The sequence below is a fragment of the Balaenoptera musculus genome, chromosome 3, assembly GCF_009873245.2.
Source record: "Balaenoptera musculus isolate JJ_BM4_2016_0621 chromosome 3, mBalMus1.pri.v3, whole genome shotgun sequence".
Classification (NCBI taxonomy): domain Eukaryota; kingdom Metazoa; phylum Chordata; class Mammalia; order Artiodactyla; family Balaenopteridae; genus Balaenoptera; species Balaenoptera musculus.
Genome location: NC_045787.1, coordinates 61,791,996 through 61,809,065, shown reverse-complemented (window position 1 = coordinate 61,809,065; position 17,070 = coordinate 61,791,996). Strand labels below are relative to the sequence as shown.

Genomic DNA, 17,070 nt, shown 5'->3' with positions numbered 1-17,070 from the left:
ATCTACCACTGTGCTCAGTCTCTCCTCCCACATTTCCGTGCTAGTGGGGACTTGAGAAACCCGGGAAAGCTGCTGAAACAGGGGTGGGAGTGGGAGATAGGCTATCACCCGCTTGACACTTCGGCACTGTTGCTATGAATGATTCACTTGTGTTTGGCACATTTGTTGCAAGGAAATCTCCTCCCGCCGCTCCTCTCGGCTGTCTCCTGCGCTTTGGCCTTTAAGGAGAAGCGAGAGCAGGTGGGCACAGAGGAGCTCACCGAGTCCTCCTCCCCCTGCTCCTTCCCTAATTTAGCAGTACTTCCGGCCGCGTGACATCATCCCCCGCACCCCGGTGACGTGAACGGCGGGTGACGTGTGTGCGGAGAGGAGCGCGCTGACGTTGCTATTTAAAGGTCCTCCTGCGGGGAGGATGGAGACTCAGCGAGAGCACCGGGTGTGGGGCGCGGAGGAGGCTGTGGCGGCAGGGAGCGGGGCCAGGAGCCAGCAGAGGAGCAGAGCGCACGGCCCGCGCGCCGCCGACCACTAGGGGAGGGGGGAAAGCAAGGACGGACCGCCGGACCTGCCGCCTGGCCTAGCTCCCCACGAGGGCCGGCTCGGCCCGTGACCACGAGCGTCCCCGCCGCCCTCGCAGCTGCCGTCTCCTCCCGCTACCCTCAGGGCCCCGCCGGGCCCTCGAGACGGATCAGCGCCCCAGTCCCTGGTGCCCGACCGCGTCCTCGCGGCCGCGTCCCGCCCCCTCCCGCGAGCAGGGGGAGGGACCGCACTGCTCCCGATTCTCCCCGCCCCCTCCCCCGCCCCTCGCAGCCAGCTCCACTGCCGCGCTCGCCTCTTGCGGGCGGCGCTGACCTGGGAAGCGGCGCCCTCCGCTCTGTGAGCGGCCGGTGGAGGCGGAGGCAGCGGCGGGCTTCGGGCCGCCCGGCCAGCGCTGCTCTGCCGAGCAGGAGCTGGAGGCCGGCGAAGGCGGGCGGTGATGGAAGTGTGAGAAGGCGGCGGCGGGGCCCGGGGACTGTGAGGCGGCGTGTGGCAGCGGCGCGGAGCGGGCGAGGCGAGGAGCAGGGGTGGGGGCGCTGGAGCAGCGACTGTTCTGCGGCTTCGAGCCCCTTTCCCCTGGTCCCGACGCGGGATTAGCCGCCCGCCTCGGCTCGGGCGGGCGCCCGTCGACCCTTCAGCCCCGTCCTTCGCCGCTGCTCGGCCCGCCCCGGAGCTGGGGGCAGGGTGCCGGGGGCCAGCGTGGGGCTTGGTTCTCTGATTCATTCATTCTCCGCCGCCGGAGCCTCGAACTTGCGGTGCTCCGAAGAGCGGAGGGAAGAGCGGCAGCAGCGAATGAAGGGCCGGGCGCGAGCCGGGCTCCATTGTGCTCGGCGGCGGGGGGCGGGCAGGGGCTGAGGGAGGTGGGATCCGGCCCCCTCCCCCTGCTCCCCGGCGTGCGCTGCGCCCCCAGCCTGCTGCCAGCCTGGAAATGGCTCCGTGTGTTCTCCTCGGGAGAATGAATCGATCCTGCCCAGCCTTCTCTTCCTCCTCCCCGCCTCCTCTCTGCTCCCAGTCTTAGGAGGGGGAAAAAAATTAAAAGACAGATTCCAATGTGGAGTGCCGTGCACGTCGCGAGCCGCTGGGTTTGCACTTCGAAGAGATTTTTCTACATAGCTTTTTCTAATGTGAGCGCAGGGAAGCAGTGGCATTACTGCGTTTAGGATTTTTATTTTCTCGTAGGGATCTCTCAAGTGCACGTCGCATTGGGTTGCACGCTCCACCCCCAGGGACCTGGTGTGGTGGAGAAATTTGAACCCGCAGCCTTAGTAGCACCGAAAAGGCTGAGTTACCTGGGCTCTCCCTGAGTGTGGAGGAGGACAGGAGAGAAATGACCACTGAACTCATTTTTTATAGGACTCCGTGAAGCTGGATTCTGCATTTCCCGATTCATAGACTCGTTTTGTGGAATAGAGTTGACCACCGTCTCCTCCGCGCAGCATTTTAACTCTAATAAGCAAATGCCACCTCTGTTTGAACATTTTGGTATTTCCCAGAGAGAAATCATTTTACCTAAGGGAACTAACTGAATTTTCAGCATCACTGAAATACCTCCACAAAAGGATCTCGGGGGGTGGAAAAGCAACTGCGAAATAACGGACGGAGAAATTCCTTTGGAGTTATTCCGTAGCATAAGAGCAGAAACTTCCGAGCAAGTTTTCGTTGGGCAAAATGGGGTAAGGATTTTGTGCTTAACCCCGCTTCGAGTCTGTTTATGTATGTGTGTTACTGAGCGGTGGTGGTGAATTGTCTGTGTTTTATGTTTTCAAACAAATTTGCCACCTTGCTAACCTGGTCGTACTTTAAAAATATAGGTGTATTAACCTTTTAAGAAGTTATTTTTGTGGAGTGACACCGGAGGCCGTAATTAAGGAACGTACGTCTATTATTGTAACCAGAATGTAGCTTTATTAGTGGTATTTAAGAAGACCACACGTACTGCCCTTTCCTGGTCGAAGTGCCGCAGCAGTTTATAATCAAAGTCGTGTTGTCTTAGGTTTTGTTGCCCGTATCTTCCAAAAAGAAGTCCTGCGTTCTCTCAGTACTTTGAGAATAATCAGGTGCACAAAGGACAATTGTAAAGTAATGAGTGGTTAGACTACAGTCCTTGAAAATGATCCAGTGTAAATTGTTGTCCTCACTGTGCCCTCCTTTTTGCCCTTGAATAGCCGAAGCTAAAATCTATAGAATTGCTCTATTGGGGCATTTAAAACGAAAATCTGAAAGTCTTAGGAGGACTCCACAGTGCCCTGCATTTAGTTGAAGATCAGAGCCTGAATAGGAAACAGCTTTTTGTTGATGGAACTTGTTCACTTTCTCTGTTTTTTTTTTTTTGCTTTTATGATCAAGTCTTCAGTTTGTGTTAACAATGTCAGGTGTATACCTTCTTTCAGATCCAAGTCAACCAAGAGTTCATTTTCCAACCTTTAATTAACTTTTCACACATTAACTCGATAAAATGCTAGTGACTCTTCCTAATTTAAGCCAGACTTCCATAATATATTAATGGAGTAATGATCTAGTTTCATTGACAGATTTTCAATGATTTTTTGTCAAAGAGGAACTTCTAGAATTTTCTCTCTTTCTCTCCCTCTCTTTTTTGTAGTTGAAAAAACACATCTAAAGTGTAGTTAAGGGACAGAGATTGAAAGGACAGACACTGAAATTCGTTGTGACAGTTTAGGGGTGTGCACACCTAAACTTTAATTCTTAAAACGTTCAGAGGAAAGTCCTTAATAGTACTGCCCTTTTTTGTTGGAATTAGAACTTGAAGTTTATTAACTTAAGTTTGAAGATGTAGAACGTACGTTGTAGGAGTCCATCAGGAACTGATGAGAAAGAGCGATACTTGTTTTTAAAACTTAAATGACAAAGTGATGACAATGTATATAACTTGCATGTTTTGGGATACTGCTAACAGCAATTAAAATACCTCATTCTATTTCTAGTGCTGCTATTAGTAGCTTGGTGATCTGAGGCAAATTGCTTGACCTTTGTGGACTCTTGTTTTTTTAACCTGTAAAATGAAGGTCTTAGGTGAGTTTTAAAATTTTTTCCAGCCTGTAAAAGTGAATTATTTCTTTTTCTCCTTCAGTTTTCATATTTGCTGTTGGTTTCTTGAAGTAAATCTCTCAGATGGAGAGATTTTCTCTAAGCAGTTTTGAAGCATGTAAGCTGGAAAATAATGGCATTTGAAAAATGTTTTGGATGAATTGTACCAATTTTAATGAGAGAAAATACTGAAAAATACTACTATTCAAAACCTTTGAAATATGGCTTCCCTTGAGAGTCTGCAGCTCTTATGTTTAAAACGTGTCAGAGAAGAAAAATCAAGTGGCAGTTTTTCATGTTGAAGGCGGCATTCTCTCTAAGCTGTGGAGTGGTGGCATCATGAAAGAAAATTCATGGTTTTCCACAACCTTTAAGCTGCATGAATGTCCATGGTTTTACCAAGGGAAGCTTGAGATGAACTTAATATGAAGGGGATTGGTCTTTAAAACATGAAAATAAGCCCCTGCACATAGCCCGGATTTTAGATACTTCAGTGTAATTAAATGTGTTTATAAACTAATTTATTAGTCCTTAATAAAGTCTTAAAGGTGGACTGGAGAGGCAAAGGAGTGAATGTTTATGGCATAATTTTTCTGCAAGTCTGCGTTTGGGGCTGCAATTCTCAGTAATAGTGACCTGTTTCATCTAAGTTGTCAAGAGAAGGCATTTGTGGAAGTTTCCACACTTAGTAGGTGTTTGTACCTAATAAGTGTTTGTGGAATAAGCACAGCCTCCTGCACCTACTTAAAACAAAAGGGAACAGAGCTTTAAATGGCCTTTAAAGTTTTACCTAGGCAATCCTAAATTACCTTACTCTGACAGGTATCTAAAATTTAATATTGTGGGTGAAGAGTTTCATGTCTTATGAATACATTTTTGACTAATGTTAGGTTATAAAATATTTTTATCTCTGCCTTAGTTTTGGATATAATTGCAAGTCTAGGGGCAAAATCAAAACAAAAGGAATGATTTTGAAAGAAAATGAGTGATTAGTTCAGGCAAAAAACAAATCTAAGGCTCCTGTAATAGTAGTTTATGAACTATGGTGGAAATGAAAAAGAACAGCTGAAACTGACAGTTGGCAGAATCTGTCAAAGTATCTTGGATGCTGCCTGAACTGTTTTTAATTACAGTGAAGGTGGTTGAAGTATTGGTTTGTGAAATAGGTGTATCAGAACCCCTAAAAATGAGAGCAGGTATGTAAGGTGAAGTCTAGGAAAACTTCCGGGCCCCAGCGAGGAGCCCTTGTTAGGTATGACCCCCAGTCCTCCAAGTAGTATCTCCTAAGGAGAGCAGTGAGTCAGGAGATATTTTGGAATGATTAGAGTAGGCAACAGAAATCACATAACTTCAGTGAGGTATTTCATGCTACCTTTTGTTTTACTTAGCTCCCATTGGCAACTTAGTGACCTCAGCAAGGGAATATTCCCTCCCCCCTCTTATTAAGAGTGAGTTATTTTTAAAATGTGATTTTCCCTGCAAATGAGGTTGATAAGCTGTTTGTGATTTATCTCACCTGCCTGTGGGCGCCTCTGGAAACCCTCTTCTCCACCTTTCCTCAGATAACTTCCTGAAGCATGGAAGTGGGTGCTGCCTCATTGCAACCTGAACCAAGTCGCTTCTTTGCTGGGAGAGGAAGCTGACACCTCTTTCTGCCCCAGGCTACTGGGTGCTGCTCTCCGGGGACTTTAGCTAAAATGCAGAAATCTTGATCCAGCATGCATGCACTGCAATCTGAATGGGCTTTGTTGCAAAGGCAACCACTCAATCATTTCTAACTTCAGGAAAGTTAGATGGAAGTCTTAATTATTTGTTCTTTTTACCAGGTTTGAACCCCTATCACATGGCATGTACAGCAGCTCAGTACTGCTGATACAGAGACTAGTAACATGTGCTTCTTCCCTTAGGGAGTTTATAGCTTAGAAGTTGATCTAGGATAATTACCCGAAATGGAATTCATGGCAGTTAAGGGATTGACAAAAGTGTCTTTATACTTAGTTGTAAACTCAGTTTAGTTTTAAGTGATTAAATGTCTCAGATGAAAAGGTGGTTAAAATCTCAGAAGGTCCAACATCCCTACTGCAGTGTGTTTGTTTTTCCAGACCTATGGTGTTTAGTTGAAATATTTATTTTTAGTTACTCCATTGCTTTGTTTTGTTACTTAAGATTAATCCAACTCACTGGATAGAAGAGTAGGGAAAATGAGTTCCAAATATTTAAGTGTTTCCTGATATAATTTTTAAATGACTGAATATAAGGCATTTTAAATAGCTTTATTTCTCAGTTAGGATCTGTTTAGTTGAATGAAATGTGCAGTTTCTTGTTTGTGTTGCATATTTGTAATGACCCATGGCTTATACAGTAAAGTGACCCTATAGTTTAAGAGATTGATTATGTTTGTGGAATGACTGAGATTTTCCTAGAAATCAAAAAGACTTCTCGGTTGAGGTTTGAAAAGTTGAGTGCTTTTTGAGACAATATAAGGTTTCATGCTCATTAAGTATCTTCATTTCGAAAGAATCTCCATGTGATAAGCAGCATTTATATACATTACAAGAATTGAGATAAAATTTTCCAATCTTATTGAATGGGCATTGCAAGAGTAAGTAAAACTTTTTAAAGGCTAATCATTCAGTGGTCTTTAACGTGTAATCATACAGAACTGAGTCTTACTTTTAGGTTAAAAAATCTTAATTTTCACAACATATCTCTGTATACTATAAAATTAGGACATCCATTATCACTCTGTTAAAAGAGACAGATTTATCAGTGACCTTGTGCTCTTAATTGCAGTTTGATTTTCCTTTCTTCATCCATCATAAGTGTAACACATTGGTTATTTCTGTGCTCCCTAATAAAATATCTGATTTGAAAAAAACATGAAATTGATGAGAATCAGTGCTGCTTGTTTTAAGCAACATTTTTTAGGGAAGCAGTTGAAATTAATCACATGTATATGTTACCTTTTTTTGTGCTTTGTCATTACCCTCCACTTGTGTTTTATTTATTTCTCATCTTGTTTTTAAAAGTTTTTAAAAATCTCACTTCTCTGGTAGGTATAATTTAGAATTACTTTTACAGGTACAAAACTAAATTACTTGTTTTTTTTGGATGTGTTGGGTCTTTGTTGCTGCTTGCCGGCTTTCTTGGCGAGCAGGGGCTACTCTTCACTGCAGTGTGTGGGCTTCTCATTGCGGTGGCTTCTCTTGTCACAGAGCACGGGCTCCAGGCGTGCGAGCCTCAGCAGTTGCGTCTCACGGGCTCAGTAGTTGTGGCGCACAGGCTTAGTTGCTCCATGGCACGTGTGATCTTCCTGGACCAGGGATCGAACCCGTGTCCTGGCAGGCAGATTCCCAACCACCGAGCCACCAGGGAAGTCCCTAAATTACTTTTTAGTGACCTTGCAAAGGAAAAGAAACAAATATTCTTTCTCATGAGGGTTTTTTTTCCCCCCAATGATTAATTGTGAACCCAGTATGGCTCTTGTGTAGCTAAAAGAATTTTAAATATGTAAAACAAACATTTGACTTAGTTAAGATCTGAATTTCATTTACACATAATTATCTTTTCTCTTTTAAGATAGGCTACTGGAAGAAGGCAAAGCGTCATTGTTCTCTTTTTTGTATCAGAAAATAAAATTATAAAATCCGAAAAATTAGCAGTCTAGTCAGTACTTTCTCTTCATAGTACAGTTTACCTTTGCACTTTCTCTAGCTTTTGAAAAATCACGTTAGTCTTTTAACACCTAATATTAGCTTTTAAAAAATTGCTTTGCTTTATGGACATTTTCTTTTAATGTTCTTCCATAAACCATGAAGCATTTCCGTGTTATCTTTGAAAAGAGTTGGCACCAGTTCCTCAAGGCAGAGCAGTTTTAAGAACTGAGGGCTTTCTGTAAAATTACCAAACAAGAGTTAGACAGAAATTAAACACAAACAAAAAAGTGTGCTGAGGGATCACAGATACCAAACAGCTTTTATTCCTTTATTAGGTTGTTTTAAGTCATGTTTATGATGTCATGTCTATGGGCACATCTGGATCCATGTGTCCACATGCCTCAGAGTCCAGAGGGCTATGGAAGAGAGTGTCCTTGACCCCTGCCCCGCCCACAGAAGGGCTTGCTTCTCATTTGTCCCTGTCTTTAGTAGGAGGGCAGAGATAGAGAGCCGCAGCTCTGGTACGTATCTCGCTGAGTACTGTACAGTGTGTTTCCTAACCACCTAGGTTGTAGCAGAGCTCACACGTGCGGTGTAAGTTGAAGGGATCTGGGGAATTAGACCCCACTCTTAGTGTACAGAAAATGCCGATTCCTAGCAGTTGGGTATAAGTTGGATGTACCAATTCTTCTTCTGATAAATTTTCTTGGTAAATTGTTGGATCCTTTAACCTTTACATTTAAGCATGCCTCAATCTTACTTAAGTAGTGTTGCTTTCCTTCTGTTTCATTTAAGTATGAAGTTTAAGACGGTTATTTTGAATAAGGCTTTTCTATGAGTTGGTATTTTCTGCCCTAGTTACTTTCAGTTTCCCCCATTAGGCTCTTAATAACGGTCTCTACGAAATTCTCTTAAGTGGATTTGACTATCAAAGAGCTCAAAGTACTCGTATTAGAAAATTTCTGTCCGTGTTCCTTTGTGGAAGGTAAGTTTGTACATGACTAAACTTAGGTAGGACAATTATTTTGAACCAACTGTAATATTTGAGTGTGCTTAGCTTATCCTTTTACTACTGCTGTTTTCTGTCCTCTGTAGTTATGAATCTCTGTCATATGACTTTTAACGTTAAAATTCATGTGCTTTGCTTAATCACCCTGCCAGCTCCCAAGATGTTTACAGAATGAGGATTCCACCTACTCTTGTGTACTCAGTTTTGCCAGGGATCTGTATACATTCAGCTGAATGGGAAGACTCACAAATCACCCTTCAACTCATCTTCCTTGAGGTTCTGTTGATTAAAAAAAAAAGTTCTGGATCTTGCAGGCTGCCTTTTTTCCCTACTCAACTGAAAATATATAGGATTTTAGTTGTCTATTTTTATTGTTGCTTTCATTTACTATTTTTTTAATGCTAAATTGATATTTATTGCTATGCCTATGTTAATGTGAGGGTAATAAGACATTAATGGCAATATTGCTACTTAGTTTTACTTGGTAGCATATTAGTATATTTGGATGTAATTAGTGTATGATCTGTGGGTAAACTATAAGCTAGTCATATGGTAGAAGCTAGCCTGAAAAATATTTTCAAAGATGGTGCAGTGGTCGTTTAGAACCAGGATGCAAAACTGTATATTCTCAACTATATAAAATACATCTGTACATGCATAAAAAGATTTGAAGGAAATTCATTAAAGTGCTACCATGTTTATTTCTGGGACATACGATTGTGAAATTTTGTTGAGTCTTTCTGAATCTTTAAGTTTTCTCTGATGATTAATGTATTAAGTTTTAGAGCTTCTCTGGGTTTAAAGAGTGAAGGTATTAAAAAATACTAATATCTACAGTACAAAGTTACCAGGATCAGTCACTGTTCCTACATATTACAGATACTTATGTGTTTTGTATCAATTTTAGCTTGTTTATTTCAAATTTTATTTTTCTTTTCAAAATTGGCTAAAGAAGTAATTACACCAATGATAGCAAAAATAGTTTCTTGTTTAAGTGTAAGGAGTAGTTCAGAATGTTAGTACTAATCCCCACTTTTTTTGGAGCTAGAGCTCAAAGGGAAAATGTGACTAGGGGGGGTTATGCAGGGGCAGAACATGTGCTATATCTCCAGCTCCCTGGGGTTCCTACCATTAGCTCAGGGGATCCTAAATGGATGCTCACATATACAGGGGGGTTTCTAACCCCTCATAGTTAAAAAAAAAAAAATTCTAATTTAATGTAAGCTTAGTGTCTTGATAGTGAGTTTTAACTAAATGAATGTTGTTTTCCTTTTAGATGGTACTGAAAGAAAGTGCATTCTAATTTTAGCATAATCATTGTCTGCTCAGTGCATTATATTTTAAATACACTGAAGTCTTTCTCATAAATGAATTGAAATGTTATTACATGTGTTTTGTATAGTTTCCAAAGTTGATTCTACAGTGTAAATTCCATCAGTCAAAGCCCTGTTAACTGCTCTTGTAGTTACTGGACACATGAGCCTCAAGAATATGTGAGGAAGCAGGGTCTACTTCTCTGAAGACTTCAGACCAGAAAAAGAATGCTTAAGATGTTATCTTGAAACACTTTTCCTAGAGCTTAATGTTGGACCATGAGACCCACAAGTGGAAGGATCACTTGTAGCATACAGTACAATTCCTGAATCATCATGCAACAGCTGTAAGTTGTTTGATTCCCTAGAATTCGTAAGAGACAGCTGGGCCATATTGTATACAGATTTAAAATTGTTATTCTTTCTGAATCTTTTCCCCCAGAGGTCCCAAACTCTAATGCTGTCATTGGCTGGGCAGAAAAATGTGTGAATATATAAGGTAGAAGGTAGTAAGGATTGGTGGGGACTGTGGGAAAGTGAAGAGAGCATGTCGTGCCTGAAGGCATTCATAGCCAGTGTTCTAAAAACCCTCTGGTGAAAGAAATATACCTGAATCCTAATCTCTTATTTATTTGGCAAACACTTTTTGAGCTCCTACCATGTGTTAGTGACTGTGATACTTTGATCTAGGTTGGATACAGTAGGTTTGGAAATGCTTTAACTCTTGACTCAAGAAGGAACACCAGAGCATAGCAGGGTAGCGGCAGAAATTCACACTAGATTAGTGGTTCTCAAATTTGAACTTGCATCAGAATCACCTGGAGGGCTTGTTAAAAACACAGATTGCTGGACTTCAACCCACGTTTTTGATTCAGTAGGTCTGGAAGTGAGGCCCACGAATTTGCTGTTCCAATAACTTCTCAGGTGATGTTGATGTTGGTCCAAGGACCTTACTTAGAGAGTCATGGCGTTTGAAAAACGAAGCTTACGTATGAGAAACTTCTGTCCATTCAGAAGCCTCGATGATTCTTGAAGCTTTCTTTTCTCTGCTTGCAAATTGCAAAACATTATAAATTTGAACTAAAGGGGGAAACCCTGATTGAACCTTTTATCTACTGTTTTTAAGCTAAAAGATCCAGGACAACTTGAAACTGATCTCTGTCTCTTTAAACCTGATTACCTCCAGCAGTACTTACCAGTTAACGCCCCTTTCTTCAGAGTGACGTCTGCTTTCTGGCATTTCGGAATGTATTATTTTGAAACTACCTGACACTGCTTTGACTTCTGAAGTTTTTTTTTGTTTTTTTTTTTAATTTATTTTAATTTATTTCTATTTTTGGCTGCATTGGGTCTTCGTTGCTGCATGCGGTCTTTCTCTAGTTGCGGCGAGCGGGGGGCTACTCTTCATTGCAGTGCGTGGGCTTCTCTTGTTGCGGAGCACGGGCTCTAGGCACGTGGGCTCAGTAGTTGTGGCTCGCGGGTTCTGGAGCGCAGGCTCAGTAGTTGTGGCGCACGGGCTTAGTTGCTCCGCGGCATGTGGGATCTTCCTGGACCAGGGCTCGAACCCGTGTCCCCTGCACTGGCAGGTGGATTCTTAACCACTGTGCCACCAGGGAAGTCTGACTCCTGAAGTTTTTATGCTTTTGGAGGAAGTATGATTTCCTTCTAAGTTGTTTATCCTGTTTAGCTATCCTTAAGTTTGTCCACATCCTATCGTATTAGTTTTCTGTTGCTGTGTGACAAATCACCGTAATTTTAGTGGCTTTAAAACAACACCCATTTATCTCAGTTTCTGTGAGTCAGGAATCCAGGCACCTTAACAGGGTCTTCTGCTCAGGGTCTCACAAGGCAGCAGCAGTCAAGGTGGCAGTTGGGACTAGAGTCTTATCTGTGGATCAGCATCTCCCTCAAAGCTCCCGTGGTTGTTGGCTGAATTCATTTCCTTGCAGCTATAGAACTCAAAGTGACTGTGACTTCAAGGCCAGCAGGAGGAGCCCCTCTCTGGTGCTTCATCTTCTTCTAAAGGACTCGCCTAAATAAGTCAGGGCCACCCAGGGTACCCTCCCTTTTGATTAATTGAAAGTCAGCTGATTAGTGACCTAATTACCTGTGTGACATCCCATCGTATTCAACCCTTCTACCCATACTTAAGGTGAGAGTTTTATGCAGAAAATGCCCACCAGGGGGCAGAAATCTAGGGGCCATCTTAGAATTCTGCCTGCTGCACCACATCAAATACCTATGGATATTTTCCAAATGCTCAAGTGTCAGTATGACCATTCCATTTTTTTTTTTTTTTTTTTTTTTTAACTTTTACAAATCTGTAGTCCTCTGCATTCGTGCTCCACTATGGACTGGTTACTCTTTAGGCATATTATATAGTCCTCATACTAGACTTTCCCTTAATTTTTTTTGGGGGCGGTGGGGAGGCATCATATCTCCTGTTTCCTGGACACTGTTTGTTTTCTTCATTTATCCTTTTGTTTTACTGAATCTCCTTTTCCTGTAGTTACCTGAAAATGACTAGGTAGGAGACAACTTTTTTGAGACATATGTGAAAGTGCCCTCCCCCTCAATTGAGGCTAGATCTCTAGAGAGGAAGTAATTTTCTCTCATTACTGTGAAGGCACTGATCTATTGTCTTCTAGTTTCCAGTGTTCCTGTTGAAGCCTGCTTGTTTCTGATTCCTATTCCTTCACGTGTTACTCTTACCCCACTTTGGAATGTTTTAGGATTTATTTTTTTTCCTCTGCTGTTCAAAAATTTCACGATGATGTGGTGTGGCGCTTTTTTTTTTTTTTTTTTTAATTGTTCTTTTGGTCACTGCTGGACCATTTCAGCCTGTCAACTTCCCTAAGTTTGGGAGATTTTCTTCTATTTTTAAAAAATATCATTTCATACATTTTTTTCTCTTTATGACCTATTAGTTGGATGGTAACCTTCTTTTTGTCTTATCTACCAGTTTTTTTCTTTTTATCCTGCCTTCTAAGGAAATTTCCATGACTTCATCTTCTAATACTTTTATTGGATTTTTAATTTTCACATAATTTTAAATTTCCAGGTCTTCTTTCTCAATATGTCATCGATTTGAGGACACTTATAGTGTTTTGAAGTTTTGTTTTCTGTTCCCTAAATTTTCTTTTGTGTTCCTTTTTTGTTTGTTTAGTTTCTTCTTTCATGATGGAAACTTTCCTGGAATATCTGGTAATCCTGAGCTGTGTGTAAGAGTAAGATACTAAAAAGCTGGTTAGAAGCTCTCTGTGACCCAGTGAGTCCTGTCACCGGTAGGCTTCATGTTAGGCATTTAGGTGGTGAACAGGCCATTTTCTTGGGTGATTTCCAGGTGTCAGTAGTAGAGATCTGTTCTCTGAGATTGTAGGTCTTTTCTTTGAGACTGTTCACTCTAGAGAACAATCTTCCAATGTATATACCTCTTGGCATTCTGAGAGCAAGGTATATACCCAGGAGGCATACTACCTGCTGTAAACTGAAAACCATGAAGGGGAGGGTTTGCAGCCTTTCTCTTAATGCTTCATCCTTGTTTTCTGCTATTGGTAAAGGTAGTTGCTTGACTATGGAGGGTGGGAAAGGGGGAAAGGGAACTCTCATTGTTCTGTTACTTAAACTTTGGATCAACTCCCCAGTATCAGTCCCATACCTCACACCCTCTCCTGCAATTCCTTTGCCTCTGAATTCTGGCCAGCAAGTTGTTCACTCTTTAGTTCCCTTTTTGCAGGCACTATACAGTTTCCTTGGCTTTGCCAAATCACGTACTATTCCTTCTTCCAAATTACTTCTTTCAAAATTGTATTAAAATTACACAGTGGAGTCACTTCTGTTCTTTGGTTTCATGGGTTTATACCTTCTTTTTCCCTTCACTTTCATTTTAGTGTAGTTTCAGGAACGGAAGATATATGTGTGCAATTAATTTGCCATGTTTGACCGGAATCACTGAGCCTTAGCTTTTGAATTTATATAGGGCATCTTTCAGAATGTGTTGACAGTGTTGATGGTTAATTGATTAGCATTTGGTGGATGATGAAGTGTTGACTTTCTAAAAATCTCTCTGATTTCACCGGAAGACTCAGTGCATGATGTAACCACATCTTAAAATTTAAAAGTTAAAGTTGATCATCAGCCCAAACCGCAGCAAAGCAGAGCACTTACTCTCTCAACGTGTCAGGTAGCTAAGGTGTTGCTACAGTTTGTTCCTTAGCACTGTGCCTCTTGAGCACTTGTAACAAACATTAAGCACTTTATTTGTGTCATGAGTCACGCTAGGCGCTGGCAATACAAAGATGAGTAGACAGTCATGTAAACAAGAAATTACATTACTGTGACTTAAGTGCTGTAATAGAGATGTATGTTGTATTTGCCAGCACAGAGAGGGAAGTGCCCACCTCTACCTGGGAAGGTCAGAGAAAGCTTCACGTAGCCAGTTATGTTTGTTTGGAGCATTGAAGAACAAACAAGAGTTGATGAGGGCCGGGGGGGCCAGTGAGGAGAGGGAAAATGTGTGAGGAGGTTGTTAGGGTATTTTGGGGAGGGGAGTGGCAAAGGTACAGCTAGCTTCAAAGGCGGCATATGCTAGTTAGAAAGTTTAAGGTAGTTTGGCATAACTCAGATATAATATAAAAGTAGATTTGGCTAGAAAGTTAGTCCAGGGCTAGATGATGACTGTGTCATGTTAGAGGATTGTACTTTCTGTAGATTAGTGGTCTCCACATGTTTTTGTGGCACCCATATTAATGAAAGATGTTGAGCATATTCCTTCATATGTGTATATTTATAAGTTGCATGTCCTACTGTGTGTTTGTAAACACACATACATATATATTATAAAACATAAAAATAGAAATGAAAGAGGAGAAAATAACTTATTCCTGTACCCCACTTTAGAGGCCATTGCTTTACATAGTGGTGAGCAAAGGAACAATTTTAAGCTGGTATAGTTAATACCGCGCTCGTGTTTTAGATTAACTACTCAGGTTACAATATGGGAAGAAGTTTTAGACTTGGAGGAGGGGTGTGTGTATATGAGAGAGAAATGAGTGGGGGTCTTGGAGATCCTCAAATTTAATTGTTTAATAGGTTAATGGCAGCAGCTTAGTCAAGAATAATGGCTTGAATTAAGGTAGAGTAGAACATGGGCTGAATTCAAAAGAGATTTAAGTAGTACTATCTATAGGCGTTGACAGTGAACTCTGTTGATATAGAGGGGTAAGGAGATTGGCTTGGTCAGCCATTAGTTGAGATAGGGAACAAGAAGAAAAGCAAGTTTGCAGTGAGGTGAGATGACAAATTGAGTAAAAACTGATGTATTTATGGCCAACTACGTAGGAATGTCTTATAGTTGGGTATCCAGGTCTGGTATTCAGGAAAAGAGAACTAGGCTGATGATAGAGTTTCGGGAGTCATTAGACTATGTCAGTAGTGGTTGAAACTTTGAATGTGGATGAGCTCATTCAGGATATTTATAGAAAAGGGCAGATCAGGCCTCTCTGGGGGAATAGTCATTTAAGGGGCAGCAAAGAAACTGAGAGAGCTGTCAGGCTAGAACAGTGAGGGAACAGTGTCGAAAAGCCAAGAAAGGGAGTTTCCAGAAATGAGTAGCTAGGATCAAATGTAGCAGAAACATCAAATGAGGCAAAAAGTATCTATTAGGTTGGGTAAGTAGTGGTCCTTTCACGACCTTACCTTGGGAAGTTTGAGCAGCCTGGGATGGAAGCCAAATTGCCACCGGGTGATGGTGCTAATGAAGGATGAGGAAGCAGGGACCATAAGTGTAGGCTTTTCCTTTAAGACTAAGCCTCTCTGAAATACAGTGTAGCTTCAGCAAGCTCTAGAGTTCAAGAAATTGTTGTGGTTTTGTTTTCAAAATGGGACTAAGCATTCTTCTTAGGCCCTGAGAAAGGAGTCCATAGCTAGGGGTATTTAAAAATTAGAGTACAGAGGGATAATTACTGAGAAAGGAGATGGGAGAGAATGCAATCTGGAGCACAGGAGAAATAGTTAACCTTAAATAGGAGGCATATCTTCCTTGTAGACTGGAGGGAAGTATGTATGGAAGGATATGATTGGGTTAAGTTTGTAGGTTAAAGGGCAGGAGACTGGGAGAGGGAGTTCCTTAGCTGGGGGACTCCATTTCCTCAATTCATTCCCTGATTCATGTAATAAACAAATATTTATTCTAAATGCCTGCTATGCGTCAGGCACTATTCTAAGTATATGAGCTACATCTGTGAACAAAGAGTCTTGCCTTCATGGGCATGTATTCTAGAAAATGATGAAAGACAAGGCCATCTTCTGAGAATGTAGAGCAGCAGTCCCCAACCTTTTTGGCACGGGGGACCGGTTTTGTGGAAGACAGTTTTTCCATGCGGTTGGGGGAGGGATGTGGTTTGGGCAGTAATGGGAGCGCTGCGGAGCGATGGGGCCGCGGCAGATGAAGCTTCACTCACTCATCCACCGCTCTCCTCCTGCTGTGTGGCCTGGTTCCTAACAGGCCACGGACCGGTACCGGTCCGCGGCCCGGGCGTTGGGGACCCCTGGTGTAGAGGATGAAGGTTGGTCAGAGCCTTGGGAAGAGAGGTGAAGAATGGGAAAGATTACCGACCATGAACAGTGAGGAGCTTGGAGGGCCCACCTGAGGTTAAAGCCACAGGTTTTGGTGCTCCTGTTGTGGAAACAGTCTAAATCCAGGTTGCTCCTGTACCTGAGGAGCAGAGAACTGTGTCTTAGAAGGGCTTTCCTGGCCTCCATTCTGCTAAAAACGAAGCACAAAAGAGGTATGTCCAATTTTGGTAGTGTTCTATTTAGAGTTATTTTCATATGCCACTTTTCCCCACCCCAGTGGCCCTTTTCCTTCTGTAGAGAACATTCTTATCTTAGGAAACCAACCTAGTAAGTATTAAGTTTGCCAGAATGGCACCAGTTTCTTAACATTTGAAGCCTTTTCTGTGGGAAGCATCCTGGAGCCTAGTCCTGTGGCATGTCCTGGAGCTCTCCTGAGTTCTGGGGCTCCATTTACTATTTATCTCCCCATCCCCGACTTGTGCCCTGTACACATGCCACACACAACACACACATGCATTCATGGGGAACCAGAGTGCAGAGAGGTCCTTTACTGAATTTTTTCTTCTGTCATACTGGGGAAAGTCACAGAGGTTAATTGATTGGCGTAAGCACTCGAACATAGCTCTGATGCCTATTGAGAACTCAGTACAGTATTACTATTTTGGAAGCAGTTTTGCAACTTTAACTTACCCTGTCTTTCTTACTCTTGATAAATGTAAATATTCTTAGCCTTCTTGGATGGGTGGGCTTTGATTTCTTTCTAGTCATTCAAAGTACCTGTACTCCTTGGCTAATTCTAATTTCACTATCATGACAGCTTGGATAACATTTTATTTTTTATGGGGACTTTCATGCTGGAGGAATATGTCTTAAATAACAAATTGAACAGCATTTTTCTTTTTTTGTAGTAGTTAGAATCAGTTAAGAAACAGAG

The 17,070-nt window shown here is 42.2% G+C and overlaps 1 protein-coding gene across 2 annotated transcripts in view; it reads left to right on the top strand.

Annotated features, from left to right (window-relative positions):
• The first annotated feature begins 879 nt into the window (after positions 1–879).
• HOMER1 (homer scaffold protein 1) overlaps positions 880–17,070 on the top strand; it is a 126,187-nt gene continuing 109,996 nt past the window's right edge. The window contains exon 1 of one of the 2 annotated variants that reach the window (XM_036847662.1): positions 880–2,207. In XM_036847662.1, coding sequence (XP_036703557.1) covers positions 2,203–2,207 — 5 coding nt within the window. In that variant the 5' untranslated portion in view covers positions 880–2,202. The remainder of the gene's footprint in view (positions 2,208–17,070) is intronic. The other variant, XM_036847660.1, reaches the window with a different exon arrangement.